General features: G+C 41.4%; 1 protein-coding gene across 1 annotated transcript in view; it reads right to left on the bottom strand.

Moving 5' to 3' along the window:
- Positions 1-25292, bottom strand: part of brinp1 (bone morphogenetic protein/retinoic acid inducible neural-specific 1) — a 170677-nt gene that overhangs the window by 31712 nt on the left and 113673 nt on the right. Inside the window, exon 5 of the mRNA XM_049604572.1 lies at positions 20375-20480. Within this exon, the coding sequence (XP_049460529.1) occupies positions 20375-20480 (106 nt within the window). The remainder of the gene's footprint in view (positions 1-20374; positions 20481-25292) is intronic.

The raw sequence follows: 25292 nt of genomic DNA, 5'->3' as shown, positions 1-25292 counted from the left end.
CGTCTCTGTCTCCCTACCCCGTACTCCGTCTCTGTACACATCTCTTCTGTCTTACTTCATTACACTCACTCTTACTCCCGCCACACTCATGCACATGCCCCCTTGACTCCCCCCCCCCCCATCATCCTTTGGCTCTCATTCACTCCATCAATCACTCTCCTCAATCCTGTTTCTTCACCTCTTCCGCTCTCCTCTACCTTCTCCCACCGAGCACGTACTCCAGTATTGGAAATCTGATGTCTCGTCCTCCCACTGTAGAAATGATGTCATGCAATAGAAGTAAATCCATCAACATTTGTTAGTGCAGTGGGGAATGGGTGAGAGAACCGGAGCCCTCGGGCCAAAAAAATGAAATGAGAAACTAATCACAGGAAAAACATTTATCTTTGTGACTTCCCTGGCTTTGCTGTGTTAGTGCGGTAACATGTGAACACATTGAGAATGATTGGGCTATAAAGCTACAGTTTATACGGCTCTGATGCAGGTATTTTGGAGGAAAAACACTCGATATTGGGGCAGGGAGTTACACTTGCCGTCATTAAAGAGCTGCTGATGAAATGAATAGGTGCATATTGGAATTCCCGTGCAGCCATTTGATAACCTCCAACTTCATGCTCTGTCAGTGCACATAATTCCCTGCAACCCCTATGCCTGGCTTGCTCTAAATAAATAGCACCTCAAAATGGCAGTTAATCTCACCGCATACATCACCGGCTGATATATTTCCTTCACGTACGTCAGAGGATATAGGACCTCAAACATTCCATGAATGCTAAAAAACGGAGACTCTGCAACTGTGACTTTGCGTTTTCATTATGTGTCTTTCTGGAGTGCTCTATTTTTACATGGGGATAGATGGGGAGTGTAGGCCGCAATTGAGCCTTGTAACTGCCTTGGCAAGCAGTTGCCTGCTTATTGCAATGCCACGCTCCGCCTCATAAGTTACAGTTTCATTAAAGATTAATTGACCATTGTGTGGCCGCAATTTCGCAAAATAATCATTACTTAATCCACTGGTGCAATAAAGTGCATTACTTGAATGGGGGCATTAAATTACCATTGGAGGTTATCGTTGCAGCCATGATACAAAACCAAAGACCTCTGAACTGGAAGATTGCCTGTTTCTCTGCAGTCCAGGCCTGCCCAGTGCACCCTTGCTGATCCTTAGATACTTAAAACAGAAGGGGCACATAGCTTTAAGATTTGCTGCGTTGGCCCATTTCACACGAGAGCTCCTCTTCCACGACTCGGAGGTAAAAAGGTGCAGCTAAAGTAGCTATTTATCCACTTTTCATTTCTTTAAGTAAAGCGCTTTAGGTCTCTGACAGCGTGTGTGTTGGGCCTGACAGAGGATAACATGTTCCACTGGAGCTATTCTCAGCTCTTGGAATATGTTAGCATTTTTTAAACTTCTGAGTGAGGTGTACTTAGCATTCAAATGGATAATGTGTTGCTGTGTCTGCGCTGAGTAGATTATCGTAGATTATCATAAGTGTTTTCGGCTCACTCGAAGGCAGCAGCCTGTGTTTTCAAACAGGACTGCCGACTCAATTTGTGTTGTAAAATCTTAAGTATTTGTATGTGGGGATAATTGTTTAGGGCAGTTTTATCAATATTTCCATCCCAAACATGTCCACAGTGTAAGTACAAGAACAAAGAATGTTTGTTTTTTTCGTCCCTGAGTGCTCTGTTAGGATTTTTGGGGATTTTTATGGTACATTAATATTTAGGTGTGCATATATTTTGGAACAGCAAAACAACAGAGAAGTGGCAAATCCCATTTCCTAGAACATATTAACATACAAGAGCCTGCATATGCATATGTGATACACTCCGCTCTATCTGTGTGGAACAGAGAGACTTGCGAAACACAATGTGCTCTGCACAATACCTCTATATAGCGTTAGCTTTGAAGAAACCCACTTATTCATATTGTTCACACAAAAAGCAAGCAAGGATGCAGGTGCAGTAATCACTGTAAAAGCATAAATTACATATAAAAATGGTCCTGGCATTCAGGGCTTGCTGCTCCTGCCTCCTGAAAAGAGGGAATTGCTGAAATTGCATGTTGGAGCAATTGCTGGATTGAGGAGGGCAGGCAGTCTGGAGAGGTAGATGAGCTCTCCATGGTGCTGAGTTATTGCCAGTTGTGCTGCACACTGGACACAGACACACAAGTTGAGTCAGAGTAAAGTAAGTTCGTGATTACTTTTCATCTACTTTCCCTGTGTGCACGATCACAGTAGGGCGAGTGCAATTTTGGATTTATTGCGATTTATTATTTTAGGAGCGACGCCCTCAAAGTGTTGTAATTTGAATGCAGTTATTTTGTTTTGAATTAACAAAATAATCTCGGAACACGCCACATACCAGCTGCGTTCAAAAAATGTAATGTGGTTGCTTTTGGCTGCTCATGCACTTCAGTCGCACTGTTCAAGCTGTTCCGTCATGTGCTGCCATGTGTCCCCGCACAGCAGTAGCACGAGGGCCTCGGCTGGTGAGATGTCGTACTAGTGTCACACTTTCAGGTGCACGCACGCACGCAGGCAAGCGTCGACTCATGCGCGAGCGCAAGTGCACACCCGTTCCGGGCTCGTGCAGAAATCACATGTTTTACAAGAACCCCGGAGAGGGGGAGGAGAGACGTATGACAAGCTCTGACATTTCCATTTCAGCTGTAAAAGATACAACTGCCCTCAAAGTGTCAAGATGTGCTGTATACATGCCTCAGATCAAAAGCCAAGATTCATCCCAGAAATTAGATCAAACATCCCTTAATACAGAAATAATGTGGATGTGTTTGTGTTGGGAGGCACATATTTGCTGTACGCTTTGCTACAAAACAAAAAAAGACAAAATAAAGAATGCTGATTCATTAACTTGCTGATTCAATTCACCCAAAATTAAGAGCCAAATTACACAAGCTAGATCGTCTGTGGGCTGCGTATTTTATTATTTAAATACCCAACCCTTTAGATTCAGATTTCTTCATTTGTCATTTTTATGCTCCACATAAAAACGAAAGTGTTTCACGCATGCCAGCAATCAATTAATGTGCTTCAGTGCAATATGTAAATATAAATAAAGGCCTCAAATTGAACAAAGAAATTGAATAAATTAAAAAAATAAGAGCACTACTAAATAAGGTCAAACCGTGAGGCTAAAAAAGAATAATTAACATGACTTAATATGATTTTAAGAGGTGTGTGTGGTAACATATTATTAAAACTGTCTGTATTAGACTAAAACACATCATGATTTTTAACTGTTTCTTAAATCTGAATACATTACACAGTGATGGTGTTGGTAGGTTCTCAATGTGGAGAATCCCCTGGACCCACAGGCGGTCATTGGGGTGGGTCCAAGGCAAATTAAGTGGGTCCTGGGGATGCTTAATCATAGCCAAGATGATAAGTTCACATTTTAAAAATAAACTGTTTGTTTTAACTTAAAATAGATAGTGTCCAGGCTGCCTTAAAATTTTAAGTTGACTGAACTGGAGAAAACAAGTTGAGGTAATTTGGTAATGATTCAACATGTCTTCTCAAATTCAGTCAATTTAAAAACGTAAGGCCGCTTGGACACTGACTTTTTTTAAGGTTAAAACAAAAAGCTTCTTTTTACAGTGCATTTTTAATCAATAATGATTGACATCACAATTATTGATCATGGTCATTCAGTGGTTTACAGCACAAAATAATGGAATGCACGGTCACATTTAAATAAACAGAACATTGCTTTCACATCTATGTTGTGCTACATTCCTGCTCATGTATAAATCCTTGCATTAAAATAAGACTTAAAATAAGGTAGCTCTTTATATAAATTCAGTGTTTCTACTCGGAGCAAATACCAGGTAACTAAAAATGAATATGCTGTCAAGGATTGCAACCAAATGAAACTGTTGATTGGACTCATTAAGCTCTCGCGAATGTTCAGTCAGGAAGAAAATATAGTTTATGCTCAGGCTGTAAGATTTCATTCTCACCCTGCCATTCACTCCTTGCACACCTACTCACTCACTATCTCTAGGTGTCAGTGGCTACGGTTACATGATGGCTTCTCATTCAGAATGAAATAAATCTGAATGAAATCATTGGGAATTAAAGTTTTTCCAGGTAGTTTACATGGGAAATATTCATTCCGAATGAGGGTTTACATGGGAGATCAGTTTAATCATCTTTATTCAGGTCTGCGCAAGGTTTGGGGCAGGGAAGGTTTCTGATTGGATAGGGGGCAGGGCGGATGTTACGTGTTTACATTTACCAGAAGAAAACACTGTAGTCCTCGCTCTGGATAACAAGATGCTTGACACCGCCGTTCTTAGTGCCTTTTTCAGACGTGTTTTGCTTATATTGTTGAAGCAGCAGTACGACAACAACCTTGTTCTGCTAATGCTTCATCTGTTGAGCAGGAGAAGGGAGGCAGAAGACCGTGCTGCGGTGAATGGAAACCGGTGAGTGCAACGAGTCCGACTGCTCTATCTCAGCTCGTTGCTATGCACGTTATATACGTCATCGTGCCAGAAGGGCAAGGAAAGGGCAAGCATGCGCAGAAAGACCGGAATGAACTTAAAGAGGAATGAGTGTATACATGCACACAAGATTCTTTCATTCGGAATGACAAATGGAATAAACCACCCCCTTTAATCGGATTTAATTTTCAGTTGGAATAACCATTTTTCAATCAGAATGACCGTTTAACATGACCACTTTTAATCGGAATGGCCTTTCATTCTGATTAAAAGTGGAATTAAACTGTCCATGTAAATGTACCGATAGTCTGGGTAGGTCAGCGGAGTCATCAGCTGATTCACAATCAACCAATAGCACAGCTAAACACTCCTCATTCTAAATATGGTTCTTTCGCTGCCGTAGTTCTTTCTTGCTGCAGTCATGCCTGCCTTTCACCTCCCCATCAAAACCCAGTCTTTACGGATTCATCAGCCTCATCTGCCTCAGGGTCATCAGCCATCACCGCGGATTCATCAGCCTCATCCCCCTCAGAGTCATCAGCCACCACCACCACCAGTGTCTGGACTGCATGAAGGGATTTATCCTGCTCCCACTCAGATGTTCCTTGATCACACAAATATCTCCCTCTGGTGTGCCAAGTGCCAAAGACTTTGGTTAAATGTAATCAGCACAAATCGTCTGTTAATTTGTTCACTCATATTTTGTTTTCTTCTGTCTCTCCTGATTGAAATATCTTTGGCTGAATGTAGAATTTCAGTGTGTCTTTGGGAGCAGGCTGGATACAGTGATGTGCTGTACAGCGTTGCTGTTATGGATGTCTGAGTTGATGCTGGATGAGGACGAGTTATTCCTAACAATGGATCTCCAAAAGTGGAGGCTGGCTGTTTAGTTTAGGGAGTGCTTGATTTGATATGCAGCAGAGTTTTCTATGAGTGGAGCTCACACTGTAAACATCAATATCCCAGTTGATCATGGGCATTTAATAGTGGGCAGCCAACATCATGATCAAGATTGATATATCACAGGGATGTCCGTAGTAACATCCTACACATTCATCATGCAGATACACTGAATGAAACTAAAAATATAAGGTTGCCACCGACACTGTTGCCTTGGCGCACAGAACTTCAGAGAGCTGGGGATGACGGTGGGTGGGCAGGTGTCTGGGCAGGTGTCAGATCTGTGCAGGGCCCCGGAACAAAAACACAGACACATCACCGACATAACAACATCCAAAACACAAGTTTCACTCTCAGTGGTTTCTGTGGCACGAGAAATACTTTCAAAATACGTAAAGCCATTGTTTCTAAGATTTCAATTTGGAAATGCTGCTCATAATGTGGCATTATTGGGAAAGTATATCCGCACGCATTGGTGGTGAATTCACTGTGTCCTTTCAGATATTAATGCAGTAGGGATGCAGGACCCATACCCAGCAACATCACTGTTTGTCCACTATGTAGTATTTATGGTATCACTTTACTTGAAGGTATCTACATAAGGGTGACATGACACTGTCATAACTATGACATGACACGGTCATGAACTTGTCATAAACATAATGTACATGTCATAAATGTTCATGACTGCTGTCATTAAGTGTCATTCGGTTTTTGTAATGACAAGTTGACATTGTTTGGGTTGTCTTGATTATGACAACTTGACATTAATCAAAGTGACATTACCAGAAGTTGTCTTTGTAGTGACAAGTTTGGGGTGTCCTTATGACAACTTGACATTAACCAGGATGACATTATCAGAAGTTGTCTTTGTCATGACAAGTTTGGCATGACAACTTGACATTAACCAGGATGATATTACCACAAGATGTCTTTGTCATGACAATAATAATCTTTATGTCAGCTTGTCATAAACACCAAGGTGCATTTCTTAATGTTAATGTTAATGTCAAGTTGTTATGACAAAGACATCTTGTGGTAATATCATCCTGGCTGATGTCAAGTTGTCATAATAAGGACATCCCAAACAAATTTAATGTCAACTTTCATGACAAAGACAACTTCTGGTAATGTCACTTTGATAAATGTCAAGTTGTCATAATCAAGACAACCCAAACAATGTCAAGTTGTCATTACAAAAACCGAATGATACTTAATGACAGCAGTCATGAATGTTTATGACATGTACATAATGTTTATGACAGGTTCATGACTGTGTCATGTCATAGTTATGTCAATGTCATGTCACTCTTATGTAGATGCCTTCAAGTAAAGTGTTACTGTATTTACTGGTAAAAAATGTTGTATTTTTAATAATGACCTCAAAATAATATAAAGTATTATTACTTATAATAATGTTAATTAAAATATAATGCCTTTGTGCAAACATTCAAACCAACAATTTCAAATAATGTGCTACACAAAGTGTTTATATAAACAGTTCAATACTGAAAAGGGCCCCTCTAAATTCAAAAGAAGAATAAAGTAAAGAAACCCTTGATCAATTGATGAAACAGTCTGTCAGAGAGAAAAAAGACTGAGTGGAAAACCATGGCTCTTGCTGAAATGGCAGCCTGCAGCTGGCTGGAGTGAGTGGGGGGGGAAAAACACAGAGATTTATGGTCATGCTGCCCCAAATGGAAACTCACTCTTGATTGACCATTTCCAATTGAAAGCTGACCTCCAGGTCAACATGGAAAGATTTCATCAGGTACTGGGATTTCAGAATGTTGGAGAGATGTGAAAAAAAAATGTGTGCAGCCATCCGTCCTGATGGAAATGATCCTGCATTATCAGTTCTCTAGGAAAAAGTGTGCATGTTTTCATAATGCACACTTCTACCTCGGTGGGTCTGTCCAATGGCTGGGTCATTACCTCACATCGCTACTGTGATATGGGATACGGCCCAAGTTACACTGTGATTTCGAAGTCAAAATAACTTTAACTGTACAGTCAGTATTATCAAATCGTTAAATATTTTTCGTGGTGTGTCCAGATTTCAGAAAGAACAAGATAAACAGTCTGAGTCAAGAGAAAGCTGCGGAGGATGAGAGAGTGTAACAGAGTGAAAGGGAACATGCTGAAAATGCCTCTCTGTGTGTTTATTGTTGTGCTCATCCAACATTTGCTCTCCATGTTTTGCACCAAAGATTTTTCTTCAGTAAATTATTCTCTGGTAACCAAGGACATTGTGTTTACTGATATACTTTAGTCTCTGAATCAATTTTTCAACAAGTCTGTCATCAAAAACAACTTAATTGATTTGTATGTTTGTTTGTCTTCTCCATAATGTTTGCAGCGTTTTCACTTGAAAAGAGGGACAGGCATCGAGCGACAGAGCAATGAGTATCTAATTCATCACTCTCCGCACGACTTGCCTACAGGGCCAGTTTAATTTATTTTCACTTCACCACTTTGAAAACTGTTGGCTCAGGCTATTCTAACATATTCATAAATCTTCCAAGATAGGCTCATGGCTCTTCCAAGATAGGCTGTTGAGGAAACTGGAGAAAGAGAAAAGAGAGAAAGCATGTGCTGCGGACTGAAAGAAGCAAATTAGTTTGCTTTTGTTTTGGTGCTAATTTATGACAGCCACATTGGAGGTGATTGGGTCCTTGCAAGGTAATGGCTTGTGAAGGTTCCAGGGCCTTTTATCTTTCTTTGGCCCAGCTAATTTATGCAACCAATTTGCTATTTTCAATCCCCCGTGCGTGTTTTCTTTATTTGTCCTGGCTATCAAATTACACAAATAATATTTCAATCTTCTGTCCAATATACTGAAAGTCCCTGCTGTTTCCCTTTTTAAAAAATATCACCAATTCAAATGAGGTAATCAACTATAAACAGATAGCAGGAAATCTGGATTATAACAGCAAATAGAAATATGACTACTTTCTCCCTAGCACCTGAACCATACTGTATAATAAGAGTTTAAGTAAACAATGGAAATCCTGACCATTTAACTACCACACGCTAATTCCCTCTTTCGCTTAATTCTCATCCCTCAATAAGCTATTTTTACTTGTTTACCTCCCAGGGGAGGCAGAAAGTGAGAATCCAGCCAAAGCCAATATCATCAGGTTTCTAAGCTTTAGCCTGGAGAGAGGACAAACAAACAACGAACAAATTAATGTGGGAGAACAAAAGTGTATTTAAATCCCAATTGTAGTGGAGCTAAATAGTGTGGATCTTCTTAAGAGAATAAAGAAAAAAGCAGTTCTTTTAAAAATGTCTGTGTTCCAGTGAAACACAAAATCCATTCAAAATTTAAGGGTGGGCTCACATTTATGGCTTTTGCTACATATGCAGAATATGGCTTTGGCCCAGCTGATAGTATGTAATAGAAAATAGGTCAAGTACATCGTGCTCAGAGACATAATTGTGTGTAAGGCCAAAGTGATCTCATTCGTACTCGTCATATTTTGATGGTTGGGCAGAAGCCCCCAGTGTCGTTATAATGCCACTGAGGTCTGCCTATATTCAGGCATAAGGAGTCAGCAGTTGTGTTTAGGCAACGAAAGTTCTTGGTTAGAGTTAGGAAAAGATTGGAATTGACATTTCACATGTCAGCTGACGACTGACCTGACAAAATAACTCAACACTGATTTGTAGTTTCATATGGGACATGAACACCAGTCTAATGAGTAAAAGTCCTGTACTTGTTGGACTTATCCACCACCACCCCAACCCACCCATCCATAGTAGACTCTTTTTTGCTCTTTATTTTCCATCTGTTGTTCTAAACATCGACTCGGTTGGGTTTATATTGAAGTTGGCTGACTGCCCGGTGCATCTCATACAGATGCTAAAGGGGGCATTGCATGTCTGTATCTGATACAGAGGGCCTCTGCCTGAGCTGCAGTTTTCATGCCCTGGATGTGAGACCAGGTTGTGAAGGGTCTACTATCATTCATCTTAAGCCCAGTTCAGACCAAAGATTTGTGATGAGACAAAGCCGCTTTAGAAAGTTGCAGCAGTGTGAACTGGCCCATCTCGGCTCGACTCAAGCTAGATTTTGGTGTGGCCAGTGATCCTGCTTGTTGAGACGCCAGTGCAGCCCACTATCATCAAAAAAAGACCATATAGATCAACCTGACAGACAGCTAACCACAACCCATACTTGCATTAATTGTAAGGCTGCACCCTCTACAGTTTTTTCTAGACCTAACCACATGGTTTTGTTGCCTAAACCTAACCAGGTAGTTCTGGAGCTGGACTATGACTGCTTTATGATATTAATGACGTTCAAAACACAGACTGTTAGGACAGTATTATACCTCGTTTAGAGAGATGTTTTAGAAGTCAGTGGAAATCGACCTATTCAGTTGTTTAGGTATGTGAGGGCATTGGCTGATGGCTAGTTTTAAGGCAAAAACACATTGGCATGGAACTCCGCACATCAAAACATACACCCCTATTATTTTCAATGTACGGCCCTACACTGGCTACAGCAAGATGCGCATTGGCGCCCCGCGGCACTTTACACCACTGTCCTATTTCCAGCCTCACCACCTCTGGAATTAAATGCATGTTTCCCACAAATACCAGCTCCCGTAGCAGCTCTTTTCCTATGCTCATGTGGCAGCTTGACTCCTCTACTAAGCATTGATGCATAAAGAGAACTCTGTTGCTGTGTCTCGTGTGTGACAAAGAATGAGGAGAGACTTGCTGCTGAGGTCGAGAAATATCCCAAGCTGAACGACCCGCGATCCCGTCAATATAAAGACAATGCCGACAAACATATTGCCTAGCAAGTCATAGCTCTGGAGATCGCCCCTTTGGGTGAGAAAGTTTTAAATAGAAGCTGTCCACACATGATTTAAGTTACAGATAGGTGAAGACGTCACATGACGCGTCGGGGCATGGTGGCACCAGTGTGTTTTCAGCTTTAGAATGTGAAGCACTTGTTCCAACAACCACTTAGTCTCTATATACAGACTGTAGGCAAATCTTGCCTCCGGAAGAAGAGCGGAAGAGCCCTGGTTTCCGGTTGTAGGCTGTTTGTAGTCTGCGTGATATTGACCAATCACGTTCGAGCTGGCTGCCAGGTTAAACAGTCTGTGCAGTGAACTAACGAGGCGGAACATAATTGGCGTCACTGCAAACTCTGAATCCATCACAATGGTTCAGCATATTTACTTATATATATATGAATGGAAGTTGGAAACGGAAATTTGTCTCCTCCACCCAATCAAACCGGAATGCCAAAAAAATGGTGGTCTGCCCACAGAGGCTGTATCGCTGTATGCTGGAAGTCAGACGCCAAATATAGCCAATGGGTTCCGAGAATGACAACCACTAAACTTGTAGTGTAGTCAGCTGGTCAAATTTACTCAAATAAGAAGCATATAAGCAAGCATTGACTGAATAATTGTTTAATTGAATTATTAATTGGGCGGCATGGTGGTGTGGTGGTTAGCACTCTCGCCTCACAGCAAGAGGGTTGCCGGCTCGATCCCAGGCGTGGGAGCCCTTCTGTGCGGAGTTTGCATGTTCTCCCCGTGTCAGCGTGGGTTCTCTCCGGGCACTCCGGCTTCCTCCCACAGTCCAAAGACATGCAGATTGGGGACTAGGTTAACTGGTAACTCTAAATTGTCCGTAGGTGTGAATGTGAGCGTGAATGGTTGTTTGTCTCTGTGTGTCAGCCCTGCGATAGTCTGGCGACCTGTCCAGGGTGTACCCTGCCTCTCGCCCGATGTAGCTGGGATAGGCTCCAGCCCCCGCGCGACCCTCAAGAGGATGAAGCGGTTAGAAGATGAATGAATGAATGAATTATTAATTAATAATTATTGGCTATTAATTATATATTTTTTATGAATACGGTTAATCTGAGGCTCAGATCTGCTTTTATGTTTTTGCCATTTTATCACCACCGTCTGTAGAAATGCAGCTGTAGCAAACTGGCGGGTTTCAGAGCATTGCGGACAGACACATTGCAAGTAGTTGTAAGTTTCAACACATCTCTCCACAAATATTTAGTCTGAACTGGGCTTTAGGTGACACAGACTGGGCCAGAATCAATAAATCCTTCTTGCATACCTACAAAGTCTCTGCTAATAACATATTCTGATGCCCTCTTACACTGTATTTAGCTGCCACTAAAGCTGTGAATATAGTGTGCACTCAAGTGTGCCAAAATGTAAAAGTAAAACCTCCACAGTCACATTATATTTAAGCAAAACAAAGTTTAATGTCTGATAGATCAAAGCTTTGCTAAGTCATGCATGAAATCTAATGTGATGAAATTGTTCCAGTGCCATCTCTTATTCTGATGATTGTTGGGGGAAAAAAGGGGGGAAGAAAGCACATGGTGCTGGTTAATTTGCCAAACATTTACAAAGCAAAACTGTGGGAGAGAAGAGGACTGAGTTTAGGCTTTGATAGGTAGCTGCCTTGATGTGAGATTCTACGACAGCATTCTAATCTAAATCTAAGTGAAAGCAGAGGGAATATCCAGGGAGTGTCATATCCGCATTGTGTTATCTGTGGCTCCCAGCCCCACCAGCTCACAAAGAACCGACCACAGGGGTGAGAAGGAGGGGAGGAACCCCCCCCCCTCCCTGACATTCCCTTTTTGAAAATTCTCTTATTTTTGAGAGACAGTCTAAAGTGGCTCCAGGAGGAATCTGACCACAACTAAATTCACTAGCTTGTTAATTTAAGCCAGAGTGCTGTCTCAGACCGTTTCTAAAAGTAATCTCACCAAAGCGAATCACTCAAAAAGCAGTATGAGTTTGGTAACAGGTTTGTAATCATTTTCTTGTATATATTTTCTCACAAAGTTTTGCAGTTACACTTACGCCTCAAGGTACATAAAGTGCTGAGGTCTGGAGTGAAAAATAAAAGTGGGAGAGGAAAAGGCATGATTAAAAGTTTAATTAGAAGAATGGAATGGAGTGGGTTTTCTATTACTGCATCCTTGTTGTAACTCACATGGCACCGCATACTAATATGATGATCCCTTATTTAATTCATAAGCAATTATAATAGCTAGTCTAGATTAAGGTTTTTATACATTTCAAAAGATGGCATTATACATGAAGGAATGTTTTGCATTTTGCAGTTAGTAAAGATGATCAGAAATGTTTAGAGTAGCCAAAATATGGATCATCTGTCTATGGGGTGTAGAGTGGGGAAATTCATTCTTTTGGAGACAGGAAATGCCAAGAAGCCAAATGAAAAACATTTTTTAAAGAAGCTGAAAAAAAAGTGGAGAAAGGAGGAAAAAGAAAATAGGCAGAAAAGACAAATAGGTTGAGAAAAGAGAAGATAAAGCAGTGTTGTAAAAGCGTTTCCAAAAGAACAATTCTAGAAACACACAAATTGAGATAGAAAAACTGGTGAAAAAGCTCAAAAAATGCACTTGACACGGCTCATCTTGGCTCACCAGAAATGGCTCCGGTAGGGTGAGAGATCACACACGCACACACACCATTCTGGCATATCAACTGAATAACACAAACAGGAATAAGAGAAATGCATAACGCTGTCTGTGATTCTGCAATTACACCCTCCAAAAGCAACATGCAAAATTTCTCCGCAATGTATTCCCTCACTGGTAAAAGCCTCTCTCGCCCTCAGTGCAGGCAGTGCAGAAAAGACATGTATACAGAGGAGGTTACATGGATGCTGTCATAAAAACATTATTGCTTTTCCTTGGCCCTGACTTAATTTATCAGTACCCAAATCAAAGTAAGTAACCTTTACATTTGCATATTTCATACATTTCACATCAGTGTTTTTAAAGTGATGTAGCATATAAGCTGACTTTGCCATCTGGAGGTGGAGGGGACAGTTTGCTGATAGATCACATGATTCCCTTCTATGCAAGCAATTGGGAAATCTCATGCTGTGTCTGACTTATCAATGTCATTTCTGTTTGTCATTGATGCTGGCTCTGTTTCTGGGGGGGCGGGGGGGTGGGGGTGGGAGGGGGTTGCTGCTGCTCTTCCACCAGGAGCAAGGAGGTGTGCTCTCTCTGCCTTAGGCTTTTCATGCAGGCACATGGAAGGGCGGAGAGGTGTGCTCTCTCTGCCTTAGGCTTTCCACATCGGCACGTGGAAGGGCGGAGAGGTGTGCTCTCTCTGCCTTAAGGCTTTTCATGCAGGCACATGGAAGGGTGGAGAGGTGTGCTGTCTTTGCCTTGAGCTTCCCACATAGGCACGTGGAAGGGTGGAGAGGTGTGCTCTCTCTGCCTTGAGCTTCCCACATAGGCACGTCAAAGGGCGGAGAGGTGTGCTCTCTCTGCCTTAAGGCTTTTCATGTAGGCACATAGAAGGGCAGAGAGGTGTGCTATCTCCACCTTAGGCTTCCCACATAGGCACATGGAAGGGTGGAGAGGTGTCCTCTCTCTGCCTTAAGGCTTTTCATGTAGACACATGGAAGAGCGGAGAGGAGTGCTCTCTTTACCTTTGGCCTAGGAAAGGCAAAGAAGCCCCAGAACAGAGCCATACTGTCACATATAATACTGCAAATGGAAATAAAGTTTTCTCCGACTAAACTGGGTGTTTTAAAACTTTATCTTCTCCTGACCAAAACCAAGTGCTTTTTATGCCTGAATCTAATCACACAATGACCATAGCGTTCAGCTACTTAATAATGTACAAATGTAACTGTAACGTAAAATGTAATGTAATGTAACTGTGATTTGCAGAAATGTGCCAATGGTGACTAGGTTGATTAGTCAATCAGATGACACTTCAACATATTCCCTGCATTATTTTCCCTGAGCTGAAACATAAGAAAAAAGAAAAGAATTCACAGCCTTAAGACCAATTTTGTGAGTACAAATGTTATCTACCTTATGTCACAAACAGTTTGGTTAAACACATCACACCGCACTTTTATAGCTTTGATGCAATCATGTTATTTCAGATTCTACAAAACAACATTTTCACTCTCAGTATGAAAACTACAAATCATCTGGCTGACATATTGTCAATGTCCTGTGAAGACCATGTATCTCAAAGACAGCAACTTCTTCCGGGGCGTCGGTGGCTTAGTGGTAGCGCAGGCGCCCCATGTACAAGGCTGTTGCTGCAGCGGCCCAGGTTCGAATCCAGCCTGTGGCCCTTTGCTGCATGTCACTCCCTCTCTCTCCCCCTTTCACACTTGTCTGTCCTATCAATTAAAGGCTTAAAAATGCCCAAAAAATATCTTTAAAAAAAATAAAAGACAGCAACTTCTCATGAGCTATGAAGAACAGCCTTTTTTACAGACAATACATGTTTCAACAGACCCAGTGGGGTTTTAAGATGGGTTTACTCAGCTTAAGAAGTAGAAGAATTTCCACAAATTGAACAGGAATAAGTGCTTTTTTGTTATATTGCCAAATGTGGAGATAATTTTTTTCTCCACAGGACAGCAAAACATGTATCTCAACCAGGTGATTCCAATCAGTGAGCTCACACGGCGATCAGGATGAACATAGAAAAACATTCATAGAGAATTCATCAATTAGAGGCAGGCCTCTAACTACATAATGTCCACATTGTAAGAAATGAATACAAAATAAAAAGAAAATAACAGACTTAAAACCAAGTAAAAGAAAAACACAAATACAATAATGCATCTCCACCCAGAGAGCATACACATATCTAAATTTAAAAGGCATGTATGTTTCTTTTTCCACAAATAGCCGATTCCTGAAATGTGGACCTCTGGATGTTGGAAGTGTGAATAACCTTTCTATGAACTTTATTTCTAAGGCTATGCTGGTGCTCTGGAGCTCTCGGATTTAAGCTTTCTGACCCCCACACTACATACTTATAAAATGTTAAGGGCTTTTTAAACCATAAGAAGAAATATGTGCAGAAGAGTTCAAAATAAAATTATTGCATCAGAGTTGAAAGTGTGCAGCTCTCTCCTCCTGTCTTTGATGTCTACCTGTGAACCCTTACCTCACGAGAATAGGTGTGTATTTCCCTTCAGTTCTTTATTGATTGAAAGCACCAAACATTCAAAATAATGAGCTGGTTGAGAGCGGGGGAGTCCTGTGTGGACCACTGAAACAAATCATACCCATGTGGACAGAGTAAACAGATGAGTCACTGTAGAATCTGCTGTGGCTACATGTCCCAGGTGCTTAATCTGTCTGTGGCGGTGCCTCTACAGTGGAGGGGAAATATATTCTTTTCAAGTTAAACTTCTTTTTCAACTAAAATGTTGCATGATGTGCATATTTTGCTATTAGATAGTGCTTCCAGTGATCCGTGATCTTCTAAATTGGCCAGATGTGACTCCTCCCCACCGTTTAAATGCCAAAAGTTAGCATTTTAGCTAATTGTCTGGTAAAAGGTCAATGGGCATTTGAAAATGAGACACATGGTGGGTGTTCATTAGATGTGCTGGGAGCTGCTAGTGCTTATAAGAGCAGTCGTGGGCCCAGCCAATGTCTTCCTCCTCAAGGGATACTTTGTGAAGTCCATTTATGGCGTGTTGTCAAAGACGAGGACAATGCTGTCAAAGCTGTTATTTTTTTGGGCATTGACTGTAAAGACCAGTCAAGGGATACAATAAATCTGTCAGGGGATTGAACTGTTTTATATGAATAAAAGGCGATAAAGCTGCTTTTGGAATCACTGTGAGGTTCACGAATTGTTCCAAATGGCTTAACTGTTAACTTGCAAATTTTCTATGCATCCAATTTTTCTGAGTGCAGCTAAATACAGGAAATAAAAAACATTTAAACACATGCTTGTGAAATTATGCTTCATACCTTTCTTCTGGTGAGTGGATGTATTTTTGTGATCACACTAATAACAGTTACCACCTTGATAACTCTAAATACCCTTGCAATAAAAAAGAAGACAATAGCAACAGTGCTCTAAATTGGTCCGAGACACTGCAGACACAAGCAGCACCACCCTTAAAAATCCCCAGCAGGTCAGGGCTCTAGGTTCTGACCAAAATGGTTGCATGAGTGTGCAAGTTAAAATATCACATGGTGGTATTCATGCCACATAGACTGAAGTCTCTACTAACAGTGACAAACACAATGATAGTTGACTCATATAAACATGTCCAGCACAGGCTGAAAGGGCACCATCAGGTCAGCATCATATTCATGTGTTGCATGAAATGTCTGCATTTTTCTAAACTATGATCATCTGGTTACATATCTCGATGAACCAGGCACAGTCTATCTCCCTCTTCCTCCCTTTGCAGTTCTCGTTCTTATACAACTGAAGTCACATGCAATAACTGCTATTTCTATTGGCAGTACGTTACCAGTGGAAACACTGTTTGTTTAGCTTTAGCATAGAGGATTGTGATGTTTATTGCAACTTCAGTAACATCTGCTGCCTAAAGTTCCACACACAGCACCACTTCCTCACCAGAGCAGCTTCAGCTTTACCATCTTTGGCAGCCTTCAGTGTTGATGGGCTATTACTTGTGATGTGTAACCAATCAGATCTTGCTGTGGGCGGGACACAAAGCAAGGCTACAGAGTGACCTCGATGGAGACAGGTAGTGGTCTCAGATCGAAAGTCACACTTTCACACTTTTTTCAATTATTTTCTGTTTTCGGCTATCCATCCATCCATCCATCCATCCATTTTCAACAACTTATCTGAAGCCGGGTCACGGGGTGGCAGGAGGAGCAAAGTACTCCAGTTGTCCCTTTCCCCAGCCACACTTTCCAGCTCCTCCTGTGAGACCCTGAGGCATTCCCAAGCCAGACGAGATATATAATCCCTCCAGCATGTTCAGACCTCCTACCAGTGGGATGCCCGAACCACCTCAACTGACCCCTTTCGACATGAAGGAGCAGCGACTGGCTCCCTCCAGATGACCGAGCTCCTTACCCTATCTCTAAGGCTGAGCCCAGCCAACATTCTGAGGAAACTCACTTCAGCCGCTTGTATCCACCACCTCATTCTTTCGGTCATTAGCCATTGCTCATGACCATAGGTGAGGGCTGAGATGTAGATGGACCACTAAATTGAAAGCTTTGCCTTCTGGCTCTGCTCTCTCTTCACCATGATGGTCCAGCACAGCGCCCGCATCACTGCAGATACTGCGCCAAACGGCTGATCTAGTTCATGCTCCATTCTACCCTCACTCGTGAACAAGACCCATAGATACTTGAAATCCCTCGCTTGGGGCAGTAACTCTCTCCCACCTCGGAGGGGCTACTGGATTTTAAAAAGGAAAAAAAAAGGGTGTGACCAAATTTCGCTTGTGCAACCTACTGAGAAGGTTGGTAAAACCAGTGCTACCAGTAGACAGCTATCTGTTATTCTTACAACCACATCGAACACCCTAGAAAGCATCTAGGCACGCCCAACCAATAGGCGCCAGCACCAACACCAATACTCTTGGAGCGATACCAATACCAATAGAGTATTTCTTGTCATACTTTTTTTTCTGCTTTATTCAGTACCTATTATGTGAATGGAAGAATTCACTTGTGTAAAATTCCACCAGATGCAACAGGTGTGCCAACCCTGTCAAATACATCGCACTCGACTTCACCGCACCACAGATTGTATGGGTTGTAGCTGCTGCAGTAGTGGGCCAATCACATGTCACATTGAATCAAAGAATACCTGCAGTGACTGTGAGCAAAACCATATCATCATTTTTTTCTAGCTCTGGGCACAAAAAGGATCAATCGATACCTTAAAGGTACCGAGTACCAATACTCCGCCCTACCAACCACACATTCACACTGCCATAGCAACCACCTACCAGCAACTTTGCAACAGCCTAGCCACCAACCTACCTGAACAGCAGGAACATGTCTGCCAACACTCTCGCAGCCACTCACCACCCACATACAGCAGCAGTACCCTGTCAACTAAACATTAAGCCGTGCACGGCTTTAAGGTTGATGCTAATACATTTTGCATATACAGCAACAACTATCAAAATTACTTCAGGAAATATATCAACTGTTGCACTCCTTTCAAAAATAATTTGTTAATCAATACATAATTTAAACATGCACAACACTACACACACACACACACACACACACACACCGATGTTTTATGACCAAGAGCTTTTCAGCTGCATGTTGTTTTGAAAATCCTAATGTTGTTAGATGCTGGGAGAACTGATAAACATATCAAAGTAAAGACCATCTCTGTGTGTCCCTGTCATCTGCTTGTGTTTGTTGACACAGAGGAAAAGTGGCCTGTGGGCAAAACCATAATCTTATATAAGTGCGTATCTTTTAAAAAGAGGGAAACCCAGAGATCTGGAATAATATGTGAGAGCTTTATATCGCATTTCCCAGTAGAGTCAGAAGGAATAACACTATTTTGAAGCTGACTGAATTGCCTTGGAATAATAGAGAAAATCAGCATTAATCCCTGCAACATGGGACTCAATGCAGACCGGAGCCTGTGACCCGAGTGATTGTAAACGTTTAACCTATGCCAACTGTATATGCGCAGGGGATCACACTCTTCATAAACGCACGTGGCTTGCTTGATCTGAGATGAATATATGGTTCACCAGGGTATAAAATGAGACTAATTGTTACAGTGTTCGTGACAGAAGGAAAACTGTAAGGTGAATTAGATGATTGGATCTCATTATAAACATATTTGAGAAGCATAAACCTTAAAAGCTCTCCATTGATGACATGCCTCTCCATGAACTGTGTGAAGTGCTATCATTTTGAAGAGCTCTATGAAGAGCACTGTGATTGTTGAAGAAGTTATGCCATCAGCTGTCTTTCTAATTAAAGGCAAAAATGCTAATTGCTCTACAAAGAACGCATTTTCAGGAGAACTCTCAACGCATCCCCCTCACGGTTCGCCCACACACATAAACGCATAAACACACACCAATATAATTTGGCCTAATACGAAACTCTAAGCCATAAACCAATTGGAAAAGCTTTTCCATTCTATTGGGGTTATTATCAAGCCAAAAGAAAGGATCTTTTCCAAGCCTGTCATCTATCAATAGGGTGACAAAACAGTCTTCAAAGCAGGAGGCTAATACGTTTGGTGCATGACAATAAAGCTTTTCCAAAAACCTATAGAGTCCTTTGAGTAAGTGGCAGCAGAGGACTTAAAAGTGATTCTTTGACAAACCACTTAGTTCTCTGATTTTAGAGGGCGAGTAATGATTCCTTCAGAGAGGGAAATGGGGGATGGGGGGGTAGTGTGGGCTGGATTGAAAATAAGCCTCTGTGATTCTCAAACTGGTTTAAATAACCTGCGTAAACTCGAATAAATCAAAGAGACAAACACTCTATTCAAACACTTGACCACAGTTACACAGTCTTTCATCACTGCTTCTCCCCAGGGTGACTGTCACTGCAAGCAATTTCTTCTCTCATGCTAATCATTAGTTGTGTCAATGTTTAAGACAGAACTATTTTCGCTTAAAAGAACACAGCCGCTAATTGGCAAAAGTTGCTATTTGCATCCGCTGATGTACAATCTGTGAGTGAAATGATGGTACATTCATTTTAAAAGTCACTGAGCGTTGAATATGTTCTTGAGATAAATTTTGACAGACTAAAAATAAATCACAGTATGACTCTGTTATTGATAAGTAAAGCAATACCTTTGCATGTTATTGGAACTGTCTTGTTATATTGTTCATGCATGGTGAGTGCTAGTTTCTGCACTCATGTCTGAGTAGTTTGCACATGCAACTGTTTTGAATGTAGGCCTGTCTTTAAACAAAGCTCGGAGAGACACTTAAGAAAACGATCACGTTTGCAGACATCTATAACCACAGAGAATCATATCACAATCCCCCAGAGGGGAGTGGGAAGCAAATCTGTCTCAGTCCCAATTAAAAAATGCATTGACATTCAATTCTTGAGGAAGTACAAACCGTTTTCCTTGTCCAAATAAGAGCAGTATGGCTGTTTACTTTTTGAGGCTAAAATGGAGTTTGACCCTGCTGCCATGTTATAGCCAACATCAGTGGGCAGCATGTGGAAAATATTGATATGCTGGGATTGTTTACCTTGCAGATGAAGCTTGCTCTCAGGGCTCTGCAGAAGGATAGAGCTAACTGAGTCCAGATTGTCATAGCTACTGCATCCCAGTGGGCCCGTCCGTGTCTCTGTCACCTGCAATAGAATTAAGACTAAAATGAAATTGGTGAACATTTGGGAAGCAAACAATAGCACTTGCAGGATGTGTATAATATGAGTGCAAACATCTGTTTGCACATTCAGTGGCATTCGGGGGAGGGGCGTCACTGAATGTGCGTAACCCCCCCCCCCCCCAATAAAAATAAGAGACATGCCTGTGACATGCTCATACATTGGCTTCTAGTGACACTAGACAACCTAAGGCAGTGGTTCACAACTGGTGGGTCATGGCCCAAAAGTGGATCCCGGGTCCATGCTGAATGGATCGGAAGTGACTTGCAAATGTGGCAAGATTGTGATTTCCCGGCACAGGATTTTTATTTTGAAGTGCTGTTTCCTACTAGAGTTAGTGAAAATGGACAGCTTGATGATATGGCCAAACATGGCCAAGTAGGTTACTGAATATACTCAATTGTGTGGACCTTGAATTAATGACTATGGAGAAATCTGGACCCTGTGGCTGGACCAGTTGGGAACCACTGACTAAAGCCATCAATTGGTTCCAACCATATGATACAAGCTTGTCAGGGAATGGGCAAAACTAGGCTCCAAAGTTAGGCAAAATTTTGGTAAGGGAAAGACTGGCATGGCGATTTTAAAAATGGGGCCCTTGAAGTCTTACCTCAAAATATCAGAATGAAAACAGGTTCTATGGGTACCCATATTGAACTGTATCGATATTGGTCTTGGCCAGTGGGTCCCGGGTCCATGCTGGTGGACCATGGCCAAAAAGTGGGTCCTGGGTCCATGCTGAATGGATCGAAAGTGACTTGCAAATGTGGCAAGACTGTGATTTCCTGGCACAGGATTTTTATTTTGAAGTGCTGTTTCCTGCCAGAGTTAGTGAAAATGGACAGCTTGATGATATGGCCAAACATGGCCAAGTAGGTTACTGTATATATTCAGTTGTGTGGACCTTGAATTAATGACTATGGAGAAATCTGGACCCTGTGGCTGGACCAGTTGGGAACCACTGACTTAAGGCATTGATTGGTTCCAACCATATGATACAAACTTTTGGTAAGGGAAAGGCTGGCATGGCGATTTCAAAAATGGGGCCCTTGAACTCTTACCTTGAAATATCAGAATGAAAGTGGGTTCTATGGATGCCTGTACCAAACTGTACCAATACTGGTCTTTGCACATCAGATAATTAGTAATTTTAAATGTAAAATGTGAAACTAAAGTATATCATTATGCGATTCCTTAAATCTCATACTATTATTATTCAATTATTTCATTGCTTTTTAGTACAACCAAGAAACAAGAAACATTGAGCATATATATTCTGGACCCACAACACCCAAACCCACCCTACCCCTCCCCAAGACTGGCCAACACAGACAAATGAACACTGTTAAATACACTTAATACACATGAATATACAATGATAATAATCTGGTACTGCAAGTGAATTAACAGCAACAGAATGGGGCTAATATTACATTTCCATACTATAATAGGCACACATGTGCATTTAATCACATTTCTTGAGGTACAGACATTATTATAACAGTCCTGGAATGGTTGCCATACTTTATGGAATTCATTGACTGATCCTTGAGTGGTATATCTGAGCTCTTCTAACTTCAAGTGAGCCATGACATCATTCATCATTGACCCAGCGTCCAAACAGACGGAGCAGGTTACACTTCCAGACGTATGGAATGAGACGTCTTGCTAGCAATGATGAAAAGGCCAAAGCACGGGTCTGGACTCGGGAGAGACCCAGGTCTCTTTGGGCCACATCGAATATTGCTGACTGCAGCTCTGGGTCTATGGTTTTATTACACATGTACAAAAATGTCTCAAAAATCTTAAATTGTCCCATCCTTAAATCTCATATTGACATACGTTTCAACGAGCCAATATATTTCCATATTCATTTTCTGTAACTGCTTATCATGGTAGTTATCACAGGGGGGCTGGAGCCTATCCCAGCTGACACTGGTCGAGAGGCGGGTACACCCTGGACAGGTCACCAGACTATCACAGTGCTGACGCATAGAGACAGACAACCACTCATGCTCATGTTCACACCTATGGGCAATTTAGAACCACCAATTAACCTAACTTAAACAGCATAATAGAATTCCTAAAATTCAGCTAGGTTTCAGTGCCCCTCATGCCTCAATCTCCAGAGTATGTTGTATTTCTCTCAGTACACTTTCTTACAGTAACACTTGAAGACAACATGTGCAATGTTAGGGATCAGAAGACCCAGCAGCCGTTAGCAATGTCAGGTGGTGGTGAGATGTTAACATCTGTTCATTACTGCTGTCTGTGGATAATGTAAAAGTATTCAGGCGATTTTCTTTTCTGATTGACTCAGACTTTCACATGTGCTAATTGCACTGAGTTCACACCAGTAAATTTAACAGCCTGTGGCCCACAGGAAGATTGTGCAGTGATAATGTATTGCCACAAGTTTTCATAAGAAAAATGCCTCACAATCTTTGCATCTTTTTCCACCGGCCATTATGTGAGGACTAATTGACTCAATGCTCAAAAGAAGGCGTAATTGCATTTTTAAACAACACCGTTTCACAATGCATCTTTAATGTAGCGGCTGCTGACGTGTCCAACTTGTTGCAAGGACATTATTTCTTTCAGAGTCACTTTAAAAAAGGTTTTCTTTAAAGGGGAAACATTAATGGCCATTTCTCTTGAACTATGTCCTTGCTCCGTTCGAAACAATAGCACTAAGACTATTGTGGTGGTTCTTGTTTGCCACCCCCAGACCACTGTCAAGAGGAATAATGACGCTATTCAAATGTGAAGAGGCTGCTTTAAAATATACAGCTTCCACATCTGAGACCTTGAAGAGGTTGCTCTTGAGAAGAAAGAAAGAAGTGAAATCTCTTTTCCTTTCAGTTGCCTTTGCTCATTAAGTTCCTCCAGTAGTTCCTAATAGTACTTTTACAAGGTTCCAAGAAGCCAAAAGAGATAGCACTCAGCAAAGAAGACTTAGGGAAAGACTTGATGAATCACTGAAAACCTCAAGTGGTTTTTCTTGCAGGTCTTTGTTGAAGACAAGAAGGAAGAATGCCAAGTAGTAGACCTATAATTTGAACATGTCACAATATTAAGACAGGAATCATTATTTAAATGGTTTGAAAGCTCACACATGTACAAGTACATAAATAAATATTGTGTTTAAGACTTGGGCACTGTCAGCACAGTAGAGGGCTTCTGTCGGCACAGTGGGGGGTTTTCTGCTTCACCAGTGGCTCATCATTGACTGAATGTGTGACCAGCATGTGTCTGTCACAGGTTTTGAAAGTCTTGGGAGCTCAGCATGCACTAACTGATTTTTGAGCCACTTGGGGGCAGCGGAAATAAGCTGTGAACACAACACTGACATATTATCACCTCACCATTATCACCGAGAGCTCTATTCGACATTCAGAGCGTATCTATAGCGGGATTTATACTTGTGCGGCAGACCCTACGCATGTCACCTATGCTGTTGTGAGCATTTATATTTGCACGGTGGTGTGTCTGTGTCACTATGCAATTACACCTCCAAAACACTAGTCGGCAGCGGAGGTTTCTGTGAGGTGCTTTTAAGTTGAGTTGATTCGAAACACACATTAAACATGGCTTAATAGAGACTCACTATAACTCGCAGCATTCACAGACAAACACTTGTCTTTATCTGAACACATTTTCCCCACAAATACAACATGCTAACGTTATTAGCACAAGCCTATGGCATTTTACATTGTATAAATTAGCCTAGCAACTGGCTATCTTTTCCTCTTCTCATATGAAGCCAGGAACAACAGCAACATTTAACAAAGGTAACGTTACAAAATTAGACTCTGTTACAACTCACAAGGTTCACCGACAAAACAACTGTCTTATACTAAACACATTTTCCAAATAAATATAACATGCTAACTTAATTAGCACGAGTCTATGGCATTTTACATTGTATAAATTAGCCTAACAACGAGCGAAGATTTCTTCTTCTCATTTGAAGCTAGGATGAGACTTAAAATGCTATTTTTGTGGAGGCTTTGTTATCTACACAATTTATTGTTTCTTATCTGTGAAATTTAAGTAAATTAAAACTTCATTTCCACTGAGGGAAATGGCTTCAGTTTACAAAAACAGACAGGTCTGCATCGTTGGTACATGTTTGGGGAGGTGCACATCAGGCTATGGTGTTGACTCAACGCAGAAGTATAAATTCCGCCTAAGTCAGAGTCTGACAGCATGACATTGCCTAACCCTTGTTACAAATATACACAGCAGATACGGAGCAGAAATAGCATTCATTTGGAGTCATGTATATATCCACCTGGTGAATGTAAGTCCTATATTAACTCTCATTTGGATTGTTTAAGGTCTCCACTAATTATAGAGGAGGAGTGGTGAGAGTGAGCCAAACCAAAACTATGAGTTAAAAGGTGCTATAAAGGTGGAGCTGAGGGAAACTGTGGAGACTTATGATAATTACCTGTGGGTCTGTAACTAGGAGCAACCCTTTACAAATCCAGGTAGTCACGTGACTGATCCATTGTTAATATAAAACACTGATTATAGCCTCCTTAGATGAGAGCAGGAAATCCCACAAATGGGAGAGAAAATGTTAAGGATAACAAAGCTAATTGTAAATTGTAAAAGTAAATACCGTATTGAAATCTTTACCACCTTTGAACCGCACTAATGTTCTTGAAGAATATGTTTTAAAAACATGTCTGAGCTTTACACAGGAAATTACCATGAAACTAATACGATTAGAAGGCTTGGATGCAGTTGGAGGGTGTTCCAAGATGATCC

The sequence above is a fragment of the Epinephelus fuscoguttatus genome, linkage group LG18 (assembly GCF_011397635.1).
Source record: "Epinephelus fuscoguttatus linkage group LG18, E.fuscoguttatus.final_Chr_v1".
NCBI lineage: Eukaryota > Metazoa > Chordata > Actinopteri > Perciformes > Serranidae > Epinephelus > Epinephelus fuscoguttatus.
Note: the sequence above shows the minus strand (reverse complement) of the source record. Positions and strands in the feature narration are given on the sequence as shown.